General features: G+C 45.9%; 1 protein-coding gene across 1 annotated transcript; it reads right to left on the reverse strand.

The window, feature by feature from the left end:
- Nucleotides 1-1,588: 1,588 nt before the first annotated feature.
- col6a1 (collagen, type VI, alpha 1) lies at nucleotides 1,589-21,133 on the reverse strand. Its single transcript, XM_071542988.1, has 35 exons — nucleotides 20,884-21,133; nucleotides 19,927-20,056; nucleotides 19,596-19,796; nucleotides 19,309-19,468; nucleotides 18,621-18,734; nucleotides 18,487-18,507; nucleotides 18,163-18,183; nucleotides 18,007-18,051; nucleotides 17,799-17,852; nucleotides 17,563-17,607; nucleotides 17,029-17,055; nucleotides 16,820-16,846; nucleotides 16,620-16,664; nucleotides 16,451-16,504; nucleotides 15,758-15,820; nucleotides 15,604-15,666; nucleotides 15,451-15,504; nucleotides 15,295-15,330; nucleotides 15,139-15,201; nucleotides 14,797-14,859; nucleotides 13,129-13,191; nucleotides 11,922-11,984; nucleotides 11,757-11,807; nucleotides 11,642-11,677; nucleotides 11,176-11,238; nucleotides 7,605-7,670; nucleotides 6,488-6,523; nucleotides 6,104-6,140; nucleotides 5,854-5,862; nucleotides 5,602-5,735; nucleotides 5,066-5,175; nucleotides 4,254-4,440; nucleotides 3,979-4,153; nucleotides 3,820-3,849; nucleotides 1,589-3,352 (listed from the first exon to the last, which is right to left on the reverse strand). Exons 1-35 carry the CDS (start codon nucleotides 20,963-20,965, stop codon nucleotides 2,745-2,747), a joined length of 3,036 nt encoding a protein of 1,011 aa, XP_071399089.1. The 5' UTR covers nucleotides 20,966-21,133; the 3' UTR covers nucleotides 1,589-2,744.
- Nucleotides 21,134-21,927: the final 794 nt, after the last annotated feature.

A 21,927-nucleotide genomic window follows, 5' to 3' on the forward strand; every position in this document is an offset into this window, starting at 1 on the left:
GCCCAAAAGAACGATTCAGTCTGGGGGGATTTCTGCATAATCAGTTCCAGAATCACAAACAACTTAACGTCCCAACAGCGCAGCCACTTCTCTCTCTCCTGCAAACATGCACAGCGGAGACAGAGACCAAACAAGGCAGCAGGTACAGAAGCGTCCAAGCAAACCAGCACCTACATATGCAAACAACCACACACTTGTACAGCATGCACACACACACATGCACACACTCTTTCTCTCCGTGTCTGTCTGTGTGGGAGCGATACAGTCCCTCCACATGTTTCCCCAATGCAGATCCGCAGCCTCTGCATGTCAAATACTGTCCATCAGAACAAACATAAGATATGACAGTAAGCTTCTGATATGCAAACACATCTTCTCTTCTCCTCTGCTGCTGCTGCTGCTTATTCGTAGTCTTTCTCCCCCTCTTTTTTTTTTTTTTCTCCAGATGTGCTCTCTGCACAGACAAGGCAGCTGGGAGTCGTTACCTCAACGCGCACGCACGCACACACACACACACACACGCTCGTGCACAGATGCGCGTGGTCAAGCGCATGTGTGAAACTTATGTCACTGTTGCCAGTGAATTTCAGTGGAAAAAGGTTGCGCCGAGGGCTGAGAGTAAGATGGTAGTGAGAGGTTTGATCCAAAGGCCTTTCCTCCCTCGCCATGCCTTCAGAAAACAGGAGGAAGGAGGAAATTGAGTCTCAGCAAAAACCACGGAGCAGCCAAAACAAATTTCTGAGGAAATCGCACACACACACACACACACACACACGTACACGCAGCTCACACGGATACACGCATACAAATACGCACGCACACACGGACACACACGGACACAGACACTGGAATGTTGCAACTGTGATAAGCGCAGTTTGGGCTCCAGATTTTCCAAAAAAAAAAACGAATTTCACAGGAAGGGATGTATCAGCTGTATCAGCCACATCCAATTCGTGTACGTACACACACACACACACACACACACACACACACACACACACACACACGAACGCACACAGTGTAGATCAAAATAGTGGCTGACCTCAGGAGTGCAGCAAAAAAAGAGAAAGAAGAAAGTAAGTCACACTGAGACAGTTCTGTAGAACTACCGCTGGCGACTGAGCATGCAGCTTAATATAAAGCATGTGTCAAAACGAGACAGAGGAGAAAGAGACTACTGTATGCGAGCGCTTGTGCATTCATGTACATTTTGTGTGTGTGTGTGTGTTCTCGTTCTTTTACTCTCGACTTCACAAGAATAGAAAGACTTTTGCTGCTCAAGATGGTCAGAGGACGGTCTCCCTACTCGCTATGCCACCCTGCTGACCCCGAAGATGGTGAAAACTCAGCAGGGGGTGAACATTTAGTTGGCGCTCATGTTGAAAACCGGCCATTTTAACATCTGGACTTAGAGATAGAATTAGTGTTAGGTGAAGGAAAAGGTTAGGGTCAAGTATTTAGCGGTCAAGGTTAACAAATTAGGGAGTGAATCCAAGTCAAAGGTATATTTATGCGTACATGTGTGAACATGCAAACGAAAGAGTGTGTGTGTGTGTGTGTGGACAAAAGTGAGCTGAGACATTTGGGTGTAGCAACCTTTATTGAAGGAGCTCTTACATCACTGCTGAGGGTGTGTATCCTCAGGTAAAGTATCTTCTTTAACAACATGGGTAGAGGCTGATACACTGAGACTAATAGCACCACAGATAATAACAACAGTGCAGTGACTCTGGGCCACTGCTGACAACAAAACTGGCGGCTTGTGTGTGGAAACTGCAGGTATGTGTGTGTGTGTTTTCTGTGTGTGTGTGTATGTGGGTGTGGGTGTGAGGGGCTCATGGCATAGTTCCCTTAGGGTTCTTTTCCATATCAGGCCGGACCATCAGTCATGACAGATGTTTTCCTGCCTGAATGATGATGGCCGAGGGTAGGTGTGTGTGTGTGTGTGTGTGTGTGTGTGTGTGTGTGTGTGTTTGACAGAGGCTGCTCTGGTGCACAGATGATCCAGAACAGCTCTCTGTCACCATGTGAACCAGTGACCCAAGCAGAACTGTTTATTGAACAATCCCCCAAGGCTACACATAAAACATCACCTCACTACACATACATGTATATGCGCATGCACACAGAGGTGCGCACACACACACACACACACACACACACACTCAGACGTGCTGGGTCCAGCTGGTCTGCTCTCATTAGTACCAGGTGAAGTGCTGATGGGTTTTGTCTGATGTCACGTCCTGTTTTCCCTGTCACTTTGGTGATCTAAGAGCAACAATAACCGGGTCCACATCAGACCCTAAACACTATCCTTCAAACTGAGGGAGCTCCGGTCCTGGAGAGACGAGAGACTGTAGCCTGACGAGCCATTCTCAACCCACACCTTGCTCCACATTGGTTTGCCTTGAATTATGAAGTCGAATTCAACTGAAAGAAGATGAATCCAGATTAGGTGAAAGTGACACAGGAATGTAAAGCGCCTGAGTGGAAATCAGCCCAATACCAATCTGAATGGAAGATAAAATCAGGTTTAGACATGGCTTTTATCAGAGGCTCTCCAGGACCGCAGCTGCCCCTTAGCAGACCTTTCCGTCTGCCTGGCACACAATCGTTTGTCGTTTTTCTGACATTTCTTTTAAAAAAAAGCACTTGAACACAGTGTACGGTAAATGAGTGAGACTGAGTATTCATAATGGGACTAAAAATCTAAAGCGTGTTGGTCCTGTTGTGCGGGGCCCCGCTCAGGGCAGGGACACCCTGCGGGAGACGGTTTGGTGGAAGACCCCGCGCAGCAGAGAGGGGTAGTCCGGGACGCGGAACAAGTGGCGCTGGGCGTAGGTGACGTCGTCCTGCCGCCCCTTGCTCACCAGGGTGCGCAGGTTAACCTCGCTGACCTGGCTGCCCACGGAGATGACGAAGAGCTCCACGCCGGCGTCGGCCACCTGGCGCACGCGCTTCTCCAGCACGGCCTCGGTGACGCCCTGAGACCTGCCGTCCGAGAACAGCACCAGCTTCTTCTTCCTGTTCCCCGACGAGTCGCCGCGGCCCTCGAAGCGCTGCAGGGCGAAGCTCATGGCCTCCGTCACGGCGGTGCCGTCGTTCTGGAAGGCGGCCTCGTCGACGCGGGCGACCAGCTGGGTGAGGTTGGCGGTCAGCTCCTGCTCCATGCGGGGCGTCCGGCTGTACTGGCCCACGGCCACTCGCACGGCGGCCCGGCCCCTCCGCTCGGCCGCCAGGAAGCGCTCGGACAGGCGGCTGACGAACGCCTTGCTGGTCTCGAAGTTCTTCTGGCCCACGCTGGCCGAGCTGTCCATCATCACCACGATGTCGGTGTCACCGGAGAAGGTGACTGCAACACACACACACACAGCACAGCCGATCAATTACTAATCTCATTGATCCTGTAAACGACTGAGTAAGATCTGACAAGCTGCAAGACAGCAGATATTTATATATCTTCAATTCATATATGTTCATTCTTCTCACTCATAGATTTTTTCTTGATACATTCTAGTATTTTAATTGTTGGTTGTACTATGTTTAAGCTCTTTTCTTGTTTATATGCTAGTTTTATTTGCTGTATCCTATTATTTGCTGCTGCAACGGCCCAATTTATACCAGGAGATCAGTAGGAAGTAAAAAAGAAGAAATTAGAAGTGTCATCTAATCTAATTAAGACAGAACAAGAGAAAGAGAGGGAGAGAGAGAGAGAGCTTGATAAAGACATAGAGATGACGAGATTGATCAAGATGACAGATCAGAAAACCAACAGTACCATCAAATGTGAAACTGTAGTATATTAAAAAATTGACTTACTTGGACATTTGTAGTCTGGGCACTTCTTATCTGGTGTTGGAAGTAAAAAAAAAAAGGGATTAAGTCCATTTACTTAGAATTCTTTCAAAGTGTAAACACAAGTAAACAGACTACAGTGAATTATGGATGTGTGTGTGCGTGTGTGTGTGTGTGTTGTACCTTGACAGATGCTGGCGGTGAGGTTCTGCAGGAAGGTGTCGTCCAGCAGCTCGGCGAAGTTGTCCAGGACGAAGGAGAAGCCGGGTTTGTCCTGGTCGCTCTTACACACCACGTCCTCCAGCTGCTCCTGGTTGGGCTGCCGGCCTGAGTAGTCCTTCACTCCTAAACCGCCCACCTGGAGACGAGGAAACGCATTTTTAGGTTTGTGGGTATTTCCGGATGTCGGTTCTGAGTGAATGCGTGTCCACGGGCGCCGATGTGCGTGTCGCGCTCACCCGGATGCCTTTCCCGCACAGGGTGTTGAGGGGAACTTTGTCCCTGGAGATGTCGGAGCGGCCGTCGGTGAGAACCAGGACGACTCGGTTGTCCTGCTTCAGGCGGTTGATCATGTTATTCAGAGAGTACTGCAGGGCCTCGCCTGTGTAGGTGGCCTCAGCCAGCCAGGTCAGGTCTCTCACCTTCCTGCGCGTGCACACACACACACACACACACACACACAAACATTTGAAAACACATAAAACGCCAGAGGATTTTTCCCAGGAAAGACCTACCAGACGACGGGCGTTTAGCACAGCAAATGTAAAAGCTTTCATGAACTGGCTGAAGGTTGAATCACTATTGTGTTTTATCAATCAGCGATAAGAGTAGCAAAACAGGGGGAATTGTTTGTGAGAAAATATTGTGGATTATTACTCTAATCCCTGTAGGGAAATTCTCTTTCACTTGCCCTCCTCCAGGGAGGTCAGAGGTCAGGGTCGGCTACAGAACAAAACCCCCGCAGCTGGTAGGGATTCAGTTTCTTGTTCTGGGACACTTCAGCAGGGCGGATGCTTGCCAACACAGCGACTTGAACCCCATTCTTCCAGCTGAAGGATGCTGTCTAACCACTAGACCACCCTGCTAAGCAAGGCTGAATCACGGCTGAACCGTTTCCCTGACCGGAAATCGAACCTGGGCAACAGCGGGCAGAGTGCCGAACTGTCACCAATACAAGAGACCAATCAAAGAGCAGTCCAGAGAAAATGCAAGGCAGGAGTGTGTGTGTGTGTGTGTGTGTGTGCGTGTGTGTGTGTGTGTGTGGACTCACTGCTTAAGTTCGGTGAGGGTCTGGATGTCGGGGTCGCCCAGTTGCACGGCTTCTTGGGCTTGTGAACCGCTGTACTGGACTACGCCCACCCTGGAGTCATTAAATCCAAACTGGAAAGAGAAACAGGACATGGTGAACGTGTGTTTTTCTGTGTGCGTGTGTGTGTGTTTGTGTGTTTTGTGTCTGCGCATGTGTTTTCCTCCGTCAACACCGCTGCACCCCACCCACCCTGACTAATTATATCCAAACTGGAAGGAGAGAGTCACTGGAGGGACATAAAAGCAGTGTCCAAACCCTGAGAAAATCCATTCACACTTTCTATTTTGAGGTCTGTTCTCAAAGCAACGCTTCCTAACATCTCTAAAAAACAACTTGCACCGCACTGCCAGTATCATTTTGAGTAAACAATGCATTCCGTGACGGTCAGACGTCAGCTATCCCACAGCGATGATGCAAAGATGAATGAATTTGAAAATGGAAATACACGCTCAGACGATGTAGTCAAATGTCAAGACGCAAGGAGACGAAGATCGTACCTTGATCTGCTGGTCTTTCATCAGTCTGTCGATGACGGTGATGATGAAGTCTTTGGCAAGAGCAAAGTTGGAGGCACCGATACTCTCTGAGCTGTCCACAATGAAGGCCAGGTCCAGAGGTCCGCACTTGCACTCTAGAGACACACAAACACACACAAATTCACCATGGGACAAGCATCACATTGGCAGCTGAATAAGGGGGAATAACGATGATAATGATTTTCATGTGGATTTTCACGGGTATAAACTTACCACAACAAGCTGTGATGTGTGGGAAGAGGAAGATAAGGGGGGAGAAAAAAACAAATCAAAACAAAATTAATTAATTGGACAGAAAAAATCTTAAGACAACATAACCTGATTATCCTTCACATTCTTCAGGTTCAGATTGCATGCGTGGGTAATCAGGCACAGAGTTGAAAAGGGCGAGGGTTTAACATACATGTGGGTGTGTGTGTGTGTGTGTGTGTGGAAGTGTGTTCACGGTCTCAGGTTAACTTACAGCAGAGCTTCATGATGATATCCAGAATTTCACATTCCTGAAGGGAGAGGTGGAACGTATGTTACGGTATACCATAATGCACCGTTGCATAGCCTTACATAAGGTGCTAGACACAGTTTGAAGCGACTCCAAAATAAAACAAAAAAAAAGCAAAACAAAACATGACAGTGGAGATTTTTCACTGAGCGAGCTGCTCGGTCAAAGATGAGGCTTTCTGTGTTCAGGAAATTGGCAACGGACTTAACTTAGAGTATCGGTTTCAAACTCAAACCAGCACAGCCTCAGGGGGAATTAAGTCTGTGGTACTTAGCTGTGCTGCCATGCGGCTGAAATGAGGGGCGGGGGTTGAGATTAGGTGCACTGATTAAAGGTTTTTAAACTCACATCAGTTCCTGGTGGTCCAGGAGGCCCAGGAGGTCCCTGGAGAGAGAGAGAGAGAGAGAGAGAGACAGAGGGAGAGACAGAGAGAGAGAGAGAGGATGAGTGATTCATTCCCCTGTTAGCATTGAATGTTTATCAGAGTAAAGCTCTGGCCAAGCAACAGTTTATCTGCCCGGATAGGGACTGAAATGGTGACAGAAAGCTAGAACCTTGGATGACGTTTCACTTTTACTGGAATAAAAAGGATGATTTTCACAAGAAAAACCATTACTCCTTTGAATTCACAGCAAACCAGAATCCCTCAGTCACTGAACCCACATCCACACCCACACATTTGGGTATGCCGCCTTTCTGCAACAACAAGCGAATCCTCCAAAAGTTCTGTTCCCTTGCCACACCATTTTGTTTTTTTTGCGCCGCTGCAGGAAAACCATCTGTTTTGTTTTAACAGACACAGAATTCAGTTTTAAGAGCGTTCTTTCTTGTGACAATGACGCCAGGCTAGCATGCGTGTGTGTGCACACAGGCAAACACACACACACACACACACACACACACAAAAGAGAGAGACAGCAGTTAATTGCAGACGGGAGGAATCGTCCCACAAAGACATAACTCAAACTGTTCGTGCAGAAATATGCAGCAGAGGCTCAAGCCAGAGCAGAAGGAGAGAAGAGAGGGGAGGGAAGAGGAGGACGAAAGGGTAGAGAGGGGAGGAAGAGGGAGAGGGAAGAGGTGGAGAGGCGAAGTGGGGAAAGTGTGAAAGGGTGCAGTTCAAGGAGAGATGGATCGGGGCCTTGGAGAACATGCGTTCACACGTTCTGTATCATATTTAGGACCAATTTCTGCTCATTATCTCATTATGGTCCAGGACCATGAGTTTTCAATTGCTGGTTGGTCAATTTAAATGTTTTTTGCCCCGCAGATTACAAGAAAGGGGGATGACGACAGTGTGTGTGTTAATGGTTTTGGGGGGGGGGGGGGGGGGTCTATTTTGCAGGTGTGGACAATAACCCCTCCTATGTCGAGACTTGTATACACATACAGACAAACCTACACACACACACACACACACACACACACACGGTCGGCTCATGCCCTGACTCGGCGGCATTCGTACCGCTCTGCCCTCAGGTCCCCTGTGACCTTTGGCCCCTTTAGGTCCTGGATTCCCTGGAAGGTTGTTCTGTGGAGAGAGAGAGAGAGAGACAGGGAGATAATGAGAGAGGCCCACGCCCCTATATAGACACATTAAGGGTTAGACAGTGAGTACAAGTAAGTACATTTAAATACGGTATATGTGTTGAATGTGTACTGCTATCTATCACCGTCATGCACCAATTCTCATGACAAGATGACAGCTTTGTGTCCGGTAGGTGTGCAACAAATTGAAAAGTCTTCATAACACTGACCGCAGGCGACAGCTCAGATATGTAGCACAGGTATGTGCTGCTGCTCTTCTGTTACTGCAGGGATCATATTATCTGCCAATCTGCACTTATCACACCTAGAGATCTACTAGCCATACCTTTGTCTCAAACTACATAGTTACAGCTTAGATTAGGGATCTAAATGACTTTCCGAAACATCAGGTATGTGCTTGGGGTTGGTTCATTCTTTTGCCCTAGATAGGGGTTGGGTATTGAAAAGAGATAAGGTATCAAAAGGTATGAAAAAGCTTCAAAATGTGAAAATGAGAAAGTTTTCCTCATGTTTATGGATATTTGTCCTGAGGAAACCAATGGAATGTGGTCTGATTCTATTTAGAATACCCAAATAGCATGTTCAAATGATAATTTACAAAAATAATTAATGAATAATGATACTACTACTACTACTATTACTACTACTAATTTACTTTGCATTATTAAATCATTCCGCTTCATTCCAAGAAGAAAGATATAAAAAAGTAGAGTTTTAGAGGAGGTATTAACCGATCAAAACTGGTATCAAAGTATCAAAAACCTTCCAACAATACTCAAGCCCTAGTGCTAGACTAAGATCAGCGACTCTGAGAAAAGCCACTAAATCCATCTCAAATCTTAATGAAGGCCAGGTCTGGCGCACTCTGCACCGCTGTCCGCCACAGCAATCCAGCTGCAGGGGGAAAGAGCAGCCAAAGCCCCTGCAGCAGCTGCACTGCGACCCACGGCTAATCACTGGGATATTATGGTGGAGATTGAAGAAGTGTGGAGAATAGAGAGCTCAACACTGTGAATCTGTTTGGGGAAACCATCTGCACTTTAGGTTCATGTTCCCACAGAAACAGTTACACACTTTAAAGGAGGTGCGGGCATTTTGGTTTGAGAAATTCAGATGAATGCAAAATTGCAAGTCGAGAGCGGATACCACGCTCAATGATGTTCTGTTCCAGACACTATTTTTAAATTGCAAACAGAGGTGCTTGTTGGAGTTGAGGGTATTGTCTAAATACCCATTTGCGTCACAACATGTTGGAGAGAAATAAGATACAGGAAGGCAGGCAAATACTGTGAAATCACAAATCAGCATGATAAATCATTTCTGCTCTTTGAACTGAGCTCAAGGTCATTTCTAACCAGCTGGACTCCACTGCTGCTATACTGCCATCTAGCCATCTATCTATAGTAGAAAGGTAGAAAGATGAGAAAGGGAGGTAGAGGGAGAGAGAGAGAGAGAGAGAGAGAGAGAGAGAGAGAGAGAGAGAGAGGCTACAGATACATTCCCATGGCTAAAAGAGGTAATGCCACCTGGCTTTTAATACACACACATGCATATCCGCTCTCCGCCATGAGCAAGAACACACACACACACACACACGCACACACACACACACACACACACACACACACACACACACAAGGATCCAATTACTGCACATTCCCAACTTCAAACAGTCTCTGATGTATAAAACATGGCCCATATCATCCATGCAGATACACACACACACAACACAATGTCCTGACACTGATTGTATGGCGTCATATTTGACGACACAGAGCCAGATGTGACTGTTGGTGAAGATGTATATATTATCATTCTGTTGTGTGTTAAAGAGGTGAAGGAGTCAAAAAGGTCTGACACACCCCTGTCTGTCCCGTCCTGTCCCGTCCCCTCTGGCCTATGGACAAGCCTGTACAGTGTAAAGATTTTTCTGAAAAATTTAACTCAGAAATCCAGTCGCTCAAAAATCACAATGAAGCCCAAGCTGCGTTAAACTTACCAGCTCAACTTCTTGTGATTTGCAGTCAAACCGTTTCTCACATCGTATCGTCCACACTCACACAAACCAGTGAATGGCTGGGCGCAAAACTTGGTGAAAACAAGCAAGTGATTGTTAAGAGAAAAAGAGATTGTGGCCTGTTTAAAGATGGATGAACGACTCTGGGGACAGATAGAATGTAATGGATTCACTTTCCCCAGTGAGATACATAAAATATGGCATCTTATTATCTATTTTTATAAAGGTCGTGACATCCTGACCGAAGGAGCAGCAGTGGTGGAAAGACAGAGTGCTACGATATTTTGGTGAAGTAGAGGTAGTAGTTCATTAAAATAGCACTTAAGCATCTAGTTCGTTTGGAATCAGTAAGATTTTCTGCATGTTTCCAAACTGTTCCTCCTATCTTCTCCTATCTTTGATGATGTCCTTATCAAAAAAAAAAAACATTATCACCTAGAGGACCAGGGATGGATCAATAAAACTTTCAGTAATAGAAGTTATGAGAGGTTTTACTGTGCGCTGCTCTTACTACTCACTGATGACAAATGGAACAAGTAAGCATAGGAGTAAATGCTTAAAAAACTGGACCTGGAAAAGTAGCGTTCCTCTAAAAATCTATGCAATTTCTGTAACTAGTGTGGTTTTTACGTAGCTCCTTTCCGCCCCTGGAGAGCAGTCATACACTCCTGCCTTATCTTGATGAGCTAAACCGATCCGACACTTTGATCTGCAGCTTACAGAGTGCGATGCCTCTCACAGACAGAGGTCAGGGTGCAGGAGGTAGGCATGAGGGAAAAGTGCAAACATGTGTAAAGATGTTTATGTCATGAAGCACGAACCTTGGCGACGTAATAATTTCAACCTAAACATGACCAAGTTGAACCAGGGGTTAAAACTGTTACAACTGTCACGCAACGGATACTAGAGCAGACACACACATTGTACACCCAAAAAATGCGCACACATGCCACACACGCACACACACACACACACACACACACACACACAAACATGCAAAAACACACACACACTCCAAAAGAGAAATGCAGTCCCTTCATAGTCTCCGCTCATTTCCTGGTATCCTTGACAACGACATATACACAGCTGCATCAGCTCAAAGCCCTCTTCCCCATAGACACACACACACACACACACACACACGTTCAGTTCTACTTGACAAAGCATTTCCAGCTGCGAAACAGAGGGAGATGGATAGACAGACAGACAGACAGAGTGAAAAACAAAAGTAGTAAAGTATTTTGAAAGTGGTGGTACAGAAAAACAAATGAAAGACAAAAAAGTCTAACTACTAAAGTATAAAAAGAGACCAATAAAAAACAGAAGATATGTAAATGGTTCTATAAAACGCGAGGGAGTGAAATGTGACTCACATCCTGTCGGCGCTCCGTGCCAGGAAGGGATTAAAGGAAGATAAAATGAGATAAAGAGAGAGGAACGACTCCAAAATGGAGACAGGGGCGGAACTCACATCGGTGCCTGGCTCTCCGGGCTCTCCGTCGTCTCCTTTGGGTCCGGGTGTTCCCTTGCCACCCTGAGGGTCAGAGAGCAAAGGTTAGAGGTCGCACGGCAAGTACTAAGCTGGAGCATGAAGTTCAAGGTTACTGATATGCTGCCAATGACTAGTATTCTGTATCTCAAAATGTATAGTTTAATATTTCCATAGCAAAGAATTCAGTATTCAGTGGAATCTGATCAAAACGCTGCATATAGAATCAGCTCAAGTTAAGGGCTTCCCACTGACAACCAGTGTAGAATTGATCAATTCTACAATAAATATGTAATGAAACATACTGCTTCATATCCTTCATATTGAAGGTGGATAACACTGACTGGCCAGTATTTGATGTTTAATAAAAGAGGGATATTGGCTTGATATATTGACAAACTAATACACCGGTCCGGCCCTAGTTGAAGGTGAAAGGTCATGAACTTACCGGCTCACCGGAGTCTCCACGTGGCCCAGGGTAACCCTGAAGAAGACACAAATGTTCATGATGTACACACAAACACACACTGGCACAAATTTACACATGCAATAAGTTCACGTACCTGGAAGCCGTGGCAACCTGCTGTTCCGTTTCCCTGGACACCATCTTCTCCCTGAAATGAAGGAAGAAGGTTTATCTCAGGCACACACACACAGACGTCATGGCATGGCATATGATGGATAGTGCCACATCTCTCTCTCTCTCTCTCTCTCTCTCTCTCTCTCACCCTCTCCCCCATCTGGCCTCGGTCTCCTGGAGCTCCTTTGATTCCTCTTGGTCCTTTGGCTCCCTGGGAGACGAAAGGAAAGATGAGATTAAAAACATATGAAATGTGACATGACATTTGTAGTGTTTGTTGAAAAGGGGGTAGGATGGCATCAAGACAGTGGGCCTCATGCAAGAACCACTCGTACGCACAGATTCGTTCTTAACTTGCCGCATTCACCAATTTTCTCGTATTTACAATTTTCTCTCTTATTTCTGTGACGGTGCCCTAACGACAAATCACTATAGTCCTATAATATACCTATAATACTCCTATAGGGACTTAGAGTGTCTGTGGTACTCAATAGTGGGTTTATAGGGACCTTATCATGGTATTTTTGTCTTCTGTAGTATCACTATAATATTCCTATAGGGAATTATAGCTTTGTTGTGATATTTATTTGGTGTTCATCTAAAATGTATAGGAATACTATAGTTGTTTATCGCAAGGGAACGCCATTCCTTGGCTTTAGCAGTTCCTTTGATTCCAGTATTGAATTATATTAAATATCATATGCTTTGGTTGACTTGTTTCTAATAGTAGGACTTCAATCTCAGAGCTGGTAGACTTCTCCTTAGTCTTCCTGTCAGTTTTATGAATGAAGCTTCCCGACATATGGGCTGGACACCTAACCTTATATGGCATTATTGGGGCGTCAATTATGCAAATTCACAGTTCTCATGAACACGCGTTCATTTAGAACAGGTGCCATTCATCATGTTTACGCAGGTCATTTACGACAGTTTTCTGAAGATACGAGCGTTTGGTGCATCTGACGTGGCACACTCATACGAGTCCACCTCACGAAAAAAGTTAGAGAAATTTAAGATAAGAATACGAAAATGTTCTTGCATGAGGCCCATTGTGTGTGTGTGTGTGTTGCGTGTTGTGTGTGTGTGTGTAAGTTTGGAAAGTAATAAATTATTGTTGCAATACCCATTGTACTGAAAAACAAATGGGTAATTGTAATGTGTCCTTAAAACTACTGGCTGATTACCTTGATTGTGTGATAATGGGTGTCCGATCACTTTAAACATCTTAAAATAATGATTTAGGCTACTAATTCAAATTTTAAGCATGTAATCAGTTATCTGTGTGTGTGTGTGTGTGTGTGTGTGTGTGTGTGTGTGTGTGTGTGCGTGCATGTGTGAGTGACTGTTAGATTCACCTCTGGTCCAGGTGGTCCTTCATCTCCTCTGTAGCCGGGAGGCCCGGCCCTGCCAGGCTCGCCCTGGAAAACAACACCACCATTAAATTCTCTAATGAGACACCATTAACATTCCAACAAGCAACCGTCACATACAGTGCAATTTGTTGAAGAAAACTGGTAATAGACCTTATTCAGATGGCGGCCATTTTTAACTTACATCACGCTCGGGGTGGGAAAATCTACCTGGAAGAGCAAACGGTCCACTACTGTTGTACATTGATGCACATCATGCAGGCGTCAGGAATTGGGCAAACATTAGGTTCACATTCTAAGGTAATTGGCCCACTATAGCTAGTTACCACAGTCTAGCCTCGGTAGCCTTGCCATTAGCTAACTAGCTACTTGCTAACTAGCTAGTAAGCTAGCTGGTAAACTAACCTCCCTGCTAAATTCAAGCACTCGCTGTAGTTGTTGTTCCTGAGACTGCTAATTTGGTAACTGCTAGGTCTATCTGAAGACTTGAGGTAACGTTAGTTTTAATGCCAATTTTCCAGGTAGAGTTTCCCACCAGTTTCCCCAGTGTGACGGAAGTTCAAAATGGCCACCGTGAAAATAAGGTCAATACAGCAATTTCCTGACAAACGCCCGCAGCTCTTCCACCGCTGTATACCCAAGATGGCAGTAGCTTCCCAGCTCTAACAACGGTCCACTTATCTAGTACTTTACACAGCTGTTAATGGCTTCAAAATCATAGCCTAACATTGGCAGAATAAATGCTACAAGACTCCAATAAATACAACAGCAAAAAATACTGCTAAAATAGCACAATACTATATAACAATGGAATACTGCATACATAATGTAGCTTGACAGTGTTTGTGCATGTGTGTGAATGATATCCATGTGTGCAGTGAAGTCTCAGTAAGTGTGTGAGGTTGCAGTTAGGTCTTCTCAGTATGAGGTAGCCTACAGTATGTGTCGTTTATTCCATGTTTTCTCTACTATTCAGTTCCCTACTATTCATTCAGCTCTGATGAGGAAAGGAGGCACAGCCTAAAGTACAAAAGAGCCATTGAGAGTTCTGACATCACGGAGGTTACCACAACTAACGCATGCAACGTATTATTATTATTACACTGCCTTATGCCTTATTAAAAAAACCATACTGAGGCTTTGGCTCGGGCAGAGGGAGAAGAACTGAGTCAGAGGGGAAAGAGTGAGCGCTGATGTTCCCAGGAGGAAGAAAGAGTGGGAATGAGAGAGAGCGAGAGAGAGAGAGGGAAAGACAGAGAGAGAGCGAGAGAGAATACTCAAACATGGAGGAGTGGGCAGCGCTCTGAGGCACTGTCCGGTTTTCGCCTCTGTTTAGGCTGCTGCCCATTTTAATCCCCCTCAGGAACAGACGCGGATGAAATATGAATTCACATGCACCCATGCTCACACACACACACACACACACACACACACACAAAGAGACTTGCGCACACACACAAGCGCAAACTGCCGCTCCCTCTCTCCGACTGGAAAAAAAGGATGCTGCCAGAAAGAGAATTGGGTGGTTTGTACTTGGGGCCGTGCCGCCTCCTGCAACACTACGCAACCGGCCAATGAACAGTAGTGCTACACGTAGCTCCTGTGTGTGTGTCTGTGTGAGTGTTTATATTTGTGTGTGTGTGTGTGTCTTACTGGGTCTCCGTTGGGGCCAGATGAGCCCTCCCTCCCCTGCTCTCCGCGGGGTCCTGGCTCCCCCTGGCAAGGAAAATGACAAATGAATAAATGCACTACAGACCTAAAAGTCTTCAAGGCAATAACAACAGACAATCGAGGCACACGGAGCCAAGCTTTAAACAAAGTTAGGTCAGTAAGAGCACAATACAAATGAGCTTACAAAACAGCATGACAGCCTTTAAGGTCAATACAGCTGCTGTTCTCCCAGGAGTCCAACTGAAATTCACCACTAATAGAAACCTTCATCAAATCCTTATCAGTGGATGTAAGTCTACTCTCCTCCTCCTTATCATCACTTACTGGCTCTCCTCTCGGACCTCTGTTTCCACGGGAACCCTGCTCCCCCTTCTCTCCGCCTTGTCCCTGACAAGGAGTTGAGAGAGAGATGTTAACACACACTTTGGCAACACACACACACTCTCACACACACACAGTGTCAAAATCAGTGCTATTTACTCTGTCTCCGCGAGGTCCATCCGGTCCGGGTGCGCCCTGAAACACACGAGCACACACACATACATGATGTCAGGCATGAGGTTGAAGGTTATGAATTTGATATGGCTGAGGTTGTCCAGTGTCTTTATCACAAAACACTGGTGTGGAATCACTTACATCATCGCCGCGCTCTCCTTTGTCCCCGTTGGCTCCGCGAGGGCCCCGATCGCCCTATCAAAACACAGACATTCACAGATACATGATACGGCCCGGCTTGTGCGATATATAGACATTTCCTACACATCTCTGTTTTCGGGCGTCTCCACATACCTTGGATCCCAGCGGGCCGAAGTTCCCAGGCCGTCCCGGTTCGCCGTCTCGTCCAGAATCTCCCTGGAACAAGCGCACAACATCTCAATGCAGAGTGGCAAAATGGCTATTTGACCATCTTTGATGGCACAAGTATTTTTTTTTTACGTCTTACTTTAGCTCCTTTTTGTCCATAAGGACCGGGGTCTCCCTTTGGACCAGGCTCTCCCTGCTGGCCCTGGAAGCAGGAAACACAGAGACAGCTTCACTACATGATCACAAGCAGCTGAAGCCACAAAGCTGAAACTTCCAGGCCGCTGTGCGCGTGCGTGTGTGTATCTGCGCGTATATGCGCGTGTGTGTGTGTTTACAGTATGACTATATGGCTTCATTTAAACAGTCTGTCAGCAGAGAATGTAAACGGAGCGGTGATTAAAGACCAAGGTTGCCTCGGTCCCCCTGCCCTCGGGGCTCCAGACGCGGGGCTAGATGTTGGTCAGGGCCGCGTTCCAAACATGCATCTTCGGCTAATGACTAAACTGTAAACAAGGCTGAGCTATAAGACTGTGATGGACTGGTGTGTGTGTGTATATTTCCGTGTGTTTGAAAGAAATAAAGGGACAGAAATAGAAAGATATAGAACGCATGTGTGTATGTCCATGACCCAACACCTGCGAGTGTGATTGTTTGTCTGTGTGTGTTTCGCGGACCTCAAACGCAGCAAAAACGGCGAAAATGTCAAGGACTATGACTCATCTCTTGAAGGACTTCCATTTGGTTGTGATTCAGGCAGTGTGTGACGTCAGTGTGAACAGGCGTGTGAGATCACAACAGTGGGATTAGTCTGAGATAAAGATATACAACTCACGTCTGATCCGGGGGAACCTTTACAGCCGGCAAGGCCAGGGAAACCGGCTTCACCCTAACGAGGAAAGGAGGAAAAAAAACGCATAAGGATAATAATCTCAACAACGGCATCGCGTCCGGTCAAGACAGCTAGAGCCAGAGTGATCGGATGTTTGGGGTCTGCAACTCACCTTACGTCCATCGATTCCGTCCGTTCCCCTTTGACCTTTGTCTCCCTGAGAAAGAGAGAAAGGTAGAAAGGCAGAAAGAGCGAGAGAGAGAGAGAGTGTAGGAGAGAGGGAAGTGACGGGAGAAGAAATGAACCATTAGATTTCAGAGCAACAGCCAACAGGAGAGCATCCTTCAGAGGACCAGACAGAAAACAGCTTACCTTGTAGCCTTTGTGTCCTCTTTCACCCTGTAGCAAACAGAAGAGATTGATCAGCCATGTCCAGTCACATCACACCATTCCATTCACACTGTACCTTACTAATTCTCTTCAATACAATTCTCAAATCAAGTACATACAGGATATGGCGTACATCAAGAGTTGAAACTTGTTGAAACTTGTTGAAGTATACTTTTTGTATATGACAGTACCTTGTCTCCTCTGCCACCTCGGTCTCCCTGGAAACAGAAACATGTAGAGTTATTATCATTATATGCAATATGGTGGTAAATAAACAGGTGGGTAAACCCTGACCGCCAGTCAGTGATCATCATAAGGCAAACAACCGCCAAAAATCAGTAATACTTTCAGACATGCATTAGAAAAATGCTTTGTTTCCTGAAAGATGGTATCCTCATATGACTTACTTGATACTACGATGTATTATATGAATCTAGCTCATAACGGTTTCTGTCAGGCTAAAAAAGTTGGGTAAATTCTATTCATCAAACAAAACGGTGGGTAAACTAGATTTAGGCGGGTTTACCCTCCACTAATTGCTGATTACATGCAATGTAACACTATGTAATGGTGTAAAACCTTATTCATTATCCATAGCCTTCTTATGTCTCATCACTGCCACCGTTAAAGCCTGTTAAAATGAACTGATTCATGACGTTTCTGTTGTCGTTTTTGGTCTCTGTCCAGTACAAAGGTAGGAATTAGTGGTGGAAGTGACACTATACCTTCATTCCACGGTAACCAACAGGTCCAGGATCTCCAACACTTCCCTGTAACACAGTGAAAGAAATAGTGGTTAGGACATTCAAATGGCACTTTCATCAAGCCTTGATGATCCCACTAAAATGACTTGATATTGTAGCCATGTCACAGTGCTTGTGCAAATCTAAGGAGATCTAATGAGTTGCGTCCATTTGTTTGTGTGTGTGTGTGTGTGTGTGTTTTGCGGGGTGGTACTTACGACGTTTCCAATATCTCCTTTCTCTCCTGGCATCCCTGGTCTACCTGTCTCTCCCTGTAGAGAGAAAACAAACCAAAGATGAGTGTAAAAGTTTGAATGCGACGGTGCAGTGCTGTGTATTTGGTGTTCTTCATTTTTAGGCCAAGTGAAAAACAAAAAAAACTGTTGCGGGTGCGAGATCAGTTGTATTCATGATGTAATATCCCACCGTGGAGCCTTTGTCTCCGTCTGGTCCTTTGGGCCCTCCTGGAGCCTGCAGATAAAACACAATCAGTAATATAATTGTAATGTAATTTCTCAAGAAAACACATAAAGCCTAAAAAAGCATAAGAGTGACCATTAAGGTGTAATATGGGTTACTTACACTGCAGTCGAAAGAGCAGCACTGGGAAAAAAAAGAGAAGAAGGATTATGAAAACCTTAAATGAAGTTTCAGGTGGATTATGATCATATTATTATCATCTGTATCTGTGTCTTTCTTAAATACAATAGCTTAAGTGATATGGTCAGAGTCCAGTGGAGTCCTCTGAACTTTAACATCACCCACTGTCAAACTGTAGGATGAGAGCAAATCCAACCTTTCTTCCCAATCTACTTAATGTCTATACAAATTACTGTTTACCTACTCCTTTAAATTTGACCAGAGTAAGCAGAGATAAACAAAAAGATTGAAATTGAGAAGACATACCACATCCTTTGTCTCATTTGTCTGAAAAGGAGAAGAGAAAGCTTAGGTTAGTTTAATATCAAAATGTTTAATTCAATGGTGAGAGGAGAGGAGAGGAGAGGAGAGGAGAGGAGAGGAGAGGAGAGGAGACGTACGATCATATCGATGATGGTGTGAATGGTTCCCATCTTGGTGGACCTGGACTCGTCTGCAGCAGTGAAGTTCTGTCTGTAGTTCTGGTCTGTGGCAATGACTGACAGCCTGGTGTCCTGGTGAGACGGAAAACACAAACATGAACACCTACAGGCCTAAAACTAGAACCTACACCTTCCGGTGAGCTACAGTATATGACTCTATTGATGACATAACACCATTCTCATCTATAATATTATCTACACTTAATAGATTCCCATGTACATGAAGAACACCCCAAGTATTTTTGCCTAGACAAAACTGCTGAGTGGCTGACTTTTCTTTTGCCTTCAGACTATTTTCGAGCCAAGACATTACGTCAACATCGAATTTTGGGTGGCCTATCCCTTTATATCTGAGTCCTGGCATCAGGCCCTGTAAGAGGCAGTTCAGTGTGAAAAGTTGCAGGTTTCAAAATGTGGTTAATAAACTCATCGTCATCTCTTAATGATATGCGGAAATCGATGTATATGCGGATACATGCAAATACGCTTTTCAAGAAACTGTATTGCTTCTAAAGGATTGATAAGGAAATGTATGTCGCCCAAGTCTAAAGGGGCGTACCTGGTTTATGGTTCACATGTGCATGTCTATATGTGTGTGTATGAGTGTGTGTGTGTGTGTATGTGTGTGTGTGTGTGTGTGTTATACCTCCTGGTCAGGTGAGATGGCCACAGCAAACACTTTAACCCCGTGTTGCCTGGCTTCATTGGCGGCCTCCTGCACGCCTCCGCATGGCTCCTTGTACCCGGTAATAGGATGGCCATCAGTCACTACTACTATGTATTTGTTGTCGTGGTAGTGGGAACCCCTGCACGCAAGCACACACACACACACACACACACACACACACACACACACACAAACACAGAAAAGTTATCAATCTTCTCATTACATTTCCTAGTCTTCCAGTGTGAGTGTGTGTTTGTGTGTGTTACCCGACGAGCAGCTCGGCAAGGCCTCTCTTGATGGCGCAGTCGGTGTGTGTGCCCTTGCCGATGTACTTGATGGTATCGATGTCGTTCTTCAGCAACTGCCGTTCAGTGGCGATGTCGGTCAGCTCTCGGACGAGGATGATCTCGTCGCTGTAGTGCAGCGCTCCCGAGTTCCACGTCAGGTAGCGGTCACACGGGTGGCGCCTGGGTGCATCGGCGGTAATAACACAGCGGTCAGCATCATATTGTTATGCAAAGCTGTACAGATAGGGGGTGTAATCAGGCCCAAAGAACAGCAGGCCCCCCTCCCGGAGTGTGTGTGTGTGTCTCTTACATGTCCTTCAGTTCATCTATGAAGCGCTTGGTGAAGTCTTTGATCTGGTCAATGTAAAAGTTGGGAGGTTTCTGTCTGAGGGCGACACTCTCTGATGTGTCCAGTACGAAGAACAGGTCGACAGGACACTCTGCTCACAGAAAAAACACAAACGATGGCCGGAGAAGTCGGGTTGAGTTAGTCAGCCAATTTATCCATCATCAATCACCCACACAGCCACCCAACGGTGCACCCAAAGTGATGAAATCAATCAGTCAATAAATTGACTGGTGCATGTATCGTTCAGTCATCCATCCATCCATTAATCCCAGTGATGCCAGTACCGTTATCACTACTGCAGCACTGGAGGCCTACGGGCCAGCAGGGTGCCCAGTATGGCAGCCACAGGCATCATGGTGGGTGTCATGGGCCTGGTCCACCTGTCCTATCCATCCTCAGGTGGAGTTAGAACAGGTGTGGGCCTACATCCATATCCATACTGTAAGATGGCTGTCTCCATCCGTCTCTGTAACTCATTACCATACAGCAGCATGGCAGATGAGCAGGCCTGACATGCTATCAGCTGCTCAGGTCAGTGTCCACATTCACCACTTTGATGTCTATAGTCTGCATTGCACCCCAAACTTACCAGCCTGCTATAGGCCTACCGACCACTTATAGTTATGACAACCATGATTGGACTGAACTAGGGCCTGCTCCCAGTGGACTAGGCTGCTATCATCATCTGACCTCATTTGCTGTTCATATTGCATCTACTGCTGATTTTGCGGGCGCATCAGGCTGGGAGCAGCAGCCCATCCAGCCCAAAGAGAAGAAACATCTGGACGAGTTCCTGTAGTCCAGATCAATTCAATACGCCAGATTGTATTCACACAAACAGAAACACCACTAGACGTTTTCATATAGGAAGTAGTGATTTTCCTTGTAAAGTAGATAATATTTTTTCGGCAAACTTACCCGCAAACCGGGATCTCGGGACCTGCGCTTGCGCTCCAGCCAAGACGCACAGCAGCGCGAGGAGAACTCTGAGAGTCTCCATGGTGGAACTGCAAAAAAAACACTACAAATACTAAAAAAAAAAATCTAAAATACCCCTATCCCCGAAAACACACCGAACCTCTCCGACCCCAAACCCGGTAAGCTACCTCTAAACCAATTTGGCGAACTTTTGGAAATCCAGCGCTCCGCTGCAGTTTGTCCAAGGCGAAACCAGGAGCGCGCAGAGGAGGACCAGAACGCTCAGTGAAGGAGGAGGAGGAGGAGGTGAAGTTCACGCGCTTTCTGGGGACGAGGAAACTGCCAGAGCGCGCATGAGCCAGGGAGAGAAAAGGTTTATGCAAAATCCCAGAACCGTGCCTGCATGCTTCCTTACAAGGGGCCCACTGGGACCTCTTCCATGCAAACACAGGAATAAACTACACTAACTGTAAACTACAGGCTTCACATGATGTGGAGACATTTCTACATATTATGTGACGCAATGTGCAGGCATTTCTTTTTCATTTTCTCTCTTGTTTGCAAGAAAGAGGGGGCTTGGACAACCTGAACTTGACTGTCTTTTCATGATGATTTTAGAACATGTTTAAGCAAGACCAAATGCCTTTTTGTGTTTCTGTCTAACACTCACACAGGTACAGGCACACACCCACCCACACTCACACATGCTCACAAATGCACAGACGTAGAAACATGAAGAAATGCAACACTCAATAGATGCACCCTGGAGTAATTTCATCAATAGGCAAGCTTAATGGTAAACAGCTGACACACATCTTGCAAGAATTCTGCATTCTCTTTTCTGTAAATCTCCCTCCTCTCTTCCATGGAAGAGGTGGGTGGAGTTTCAACACATCTGGTACACTTCAGCGTCCAGACCTGACCTGAACATGAAAGCAAGACAGAGGCGGGGGGAGGGGGGGTAAGGGATGTTCTTGGCCCCTATGTCCTTTCCTAGGAAGAAGGAGATTGAGAAGGAGACACAGTGCCATCTAGTGCTCCTTC

Source organism: Centroberyx affinis, unplaced genomic scaffold (genome assembly GCF_046629955.1).
Source record: "Centroberyx affinis isolate AG114_WGS23_722 - 3 ecotype Tasmania unplaced genomic scaffold, CSIRO-AGI_Caff_v1 ptg004204l_1, whole genome shotgun sequence".
Taxonomy (NCBI): Eukaryota; Metazoa; Chordata; class Actinopteri; order Beryciformes; family Berycidae; genus Centroberyx; species Centroberyx affinis.

What these genes read in the sequence shown, in the direction of transcription:
- col6a1 (XM_071542988.1), bottom strand. Translation starts at nt 20,965, where the DNA reads ATGGAGACTCTCAGAGTTCTCCTCGCGCTGCTGTGCGTCTTGGCTGGA. An exon ending in ACACCATCATCGATATGATC is followed by an intron (nt 18,508 to 18,620) that starts GTACGTCTCCTC and finishes TCTCCTTTTCAG; the next exon opens with ACAAATGAGACAAAGGATGT. An exon ending in GGGGACCTGAGGGCAGAGCG is followed by an intron (nt 6,524 to 7,604) that starts GTACGAATGCCG and finishes CTCTCTCTCCAG; the next exon opens with GGACCTCCTGGGCCTCCTGG.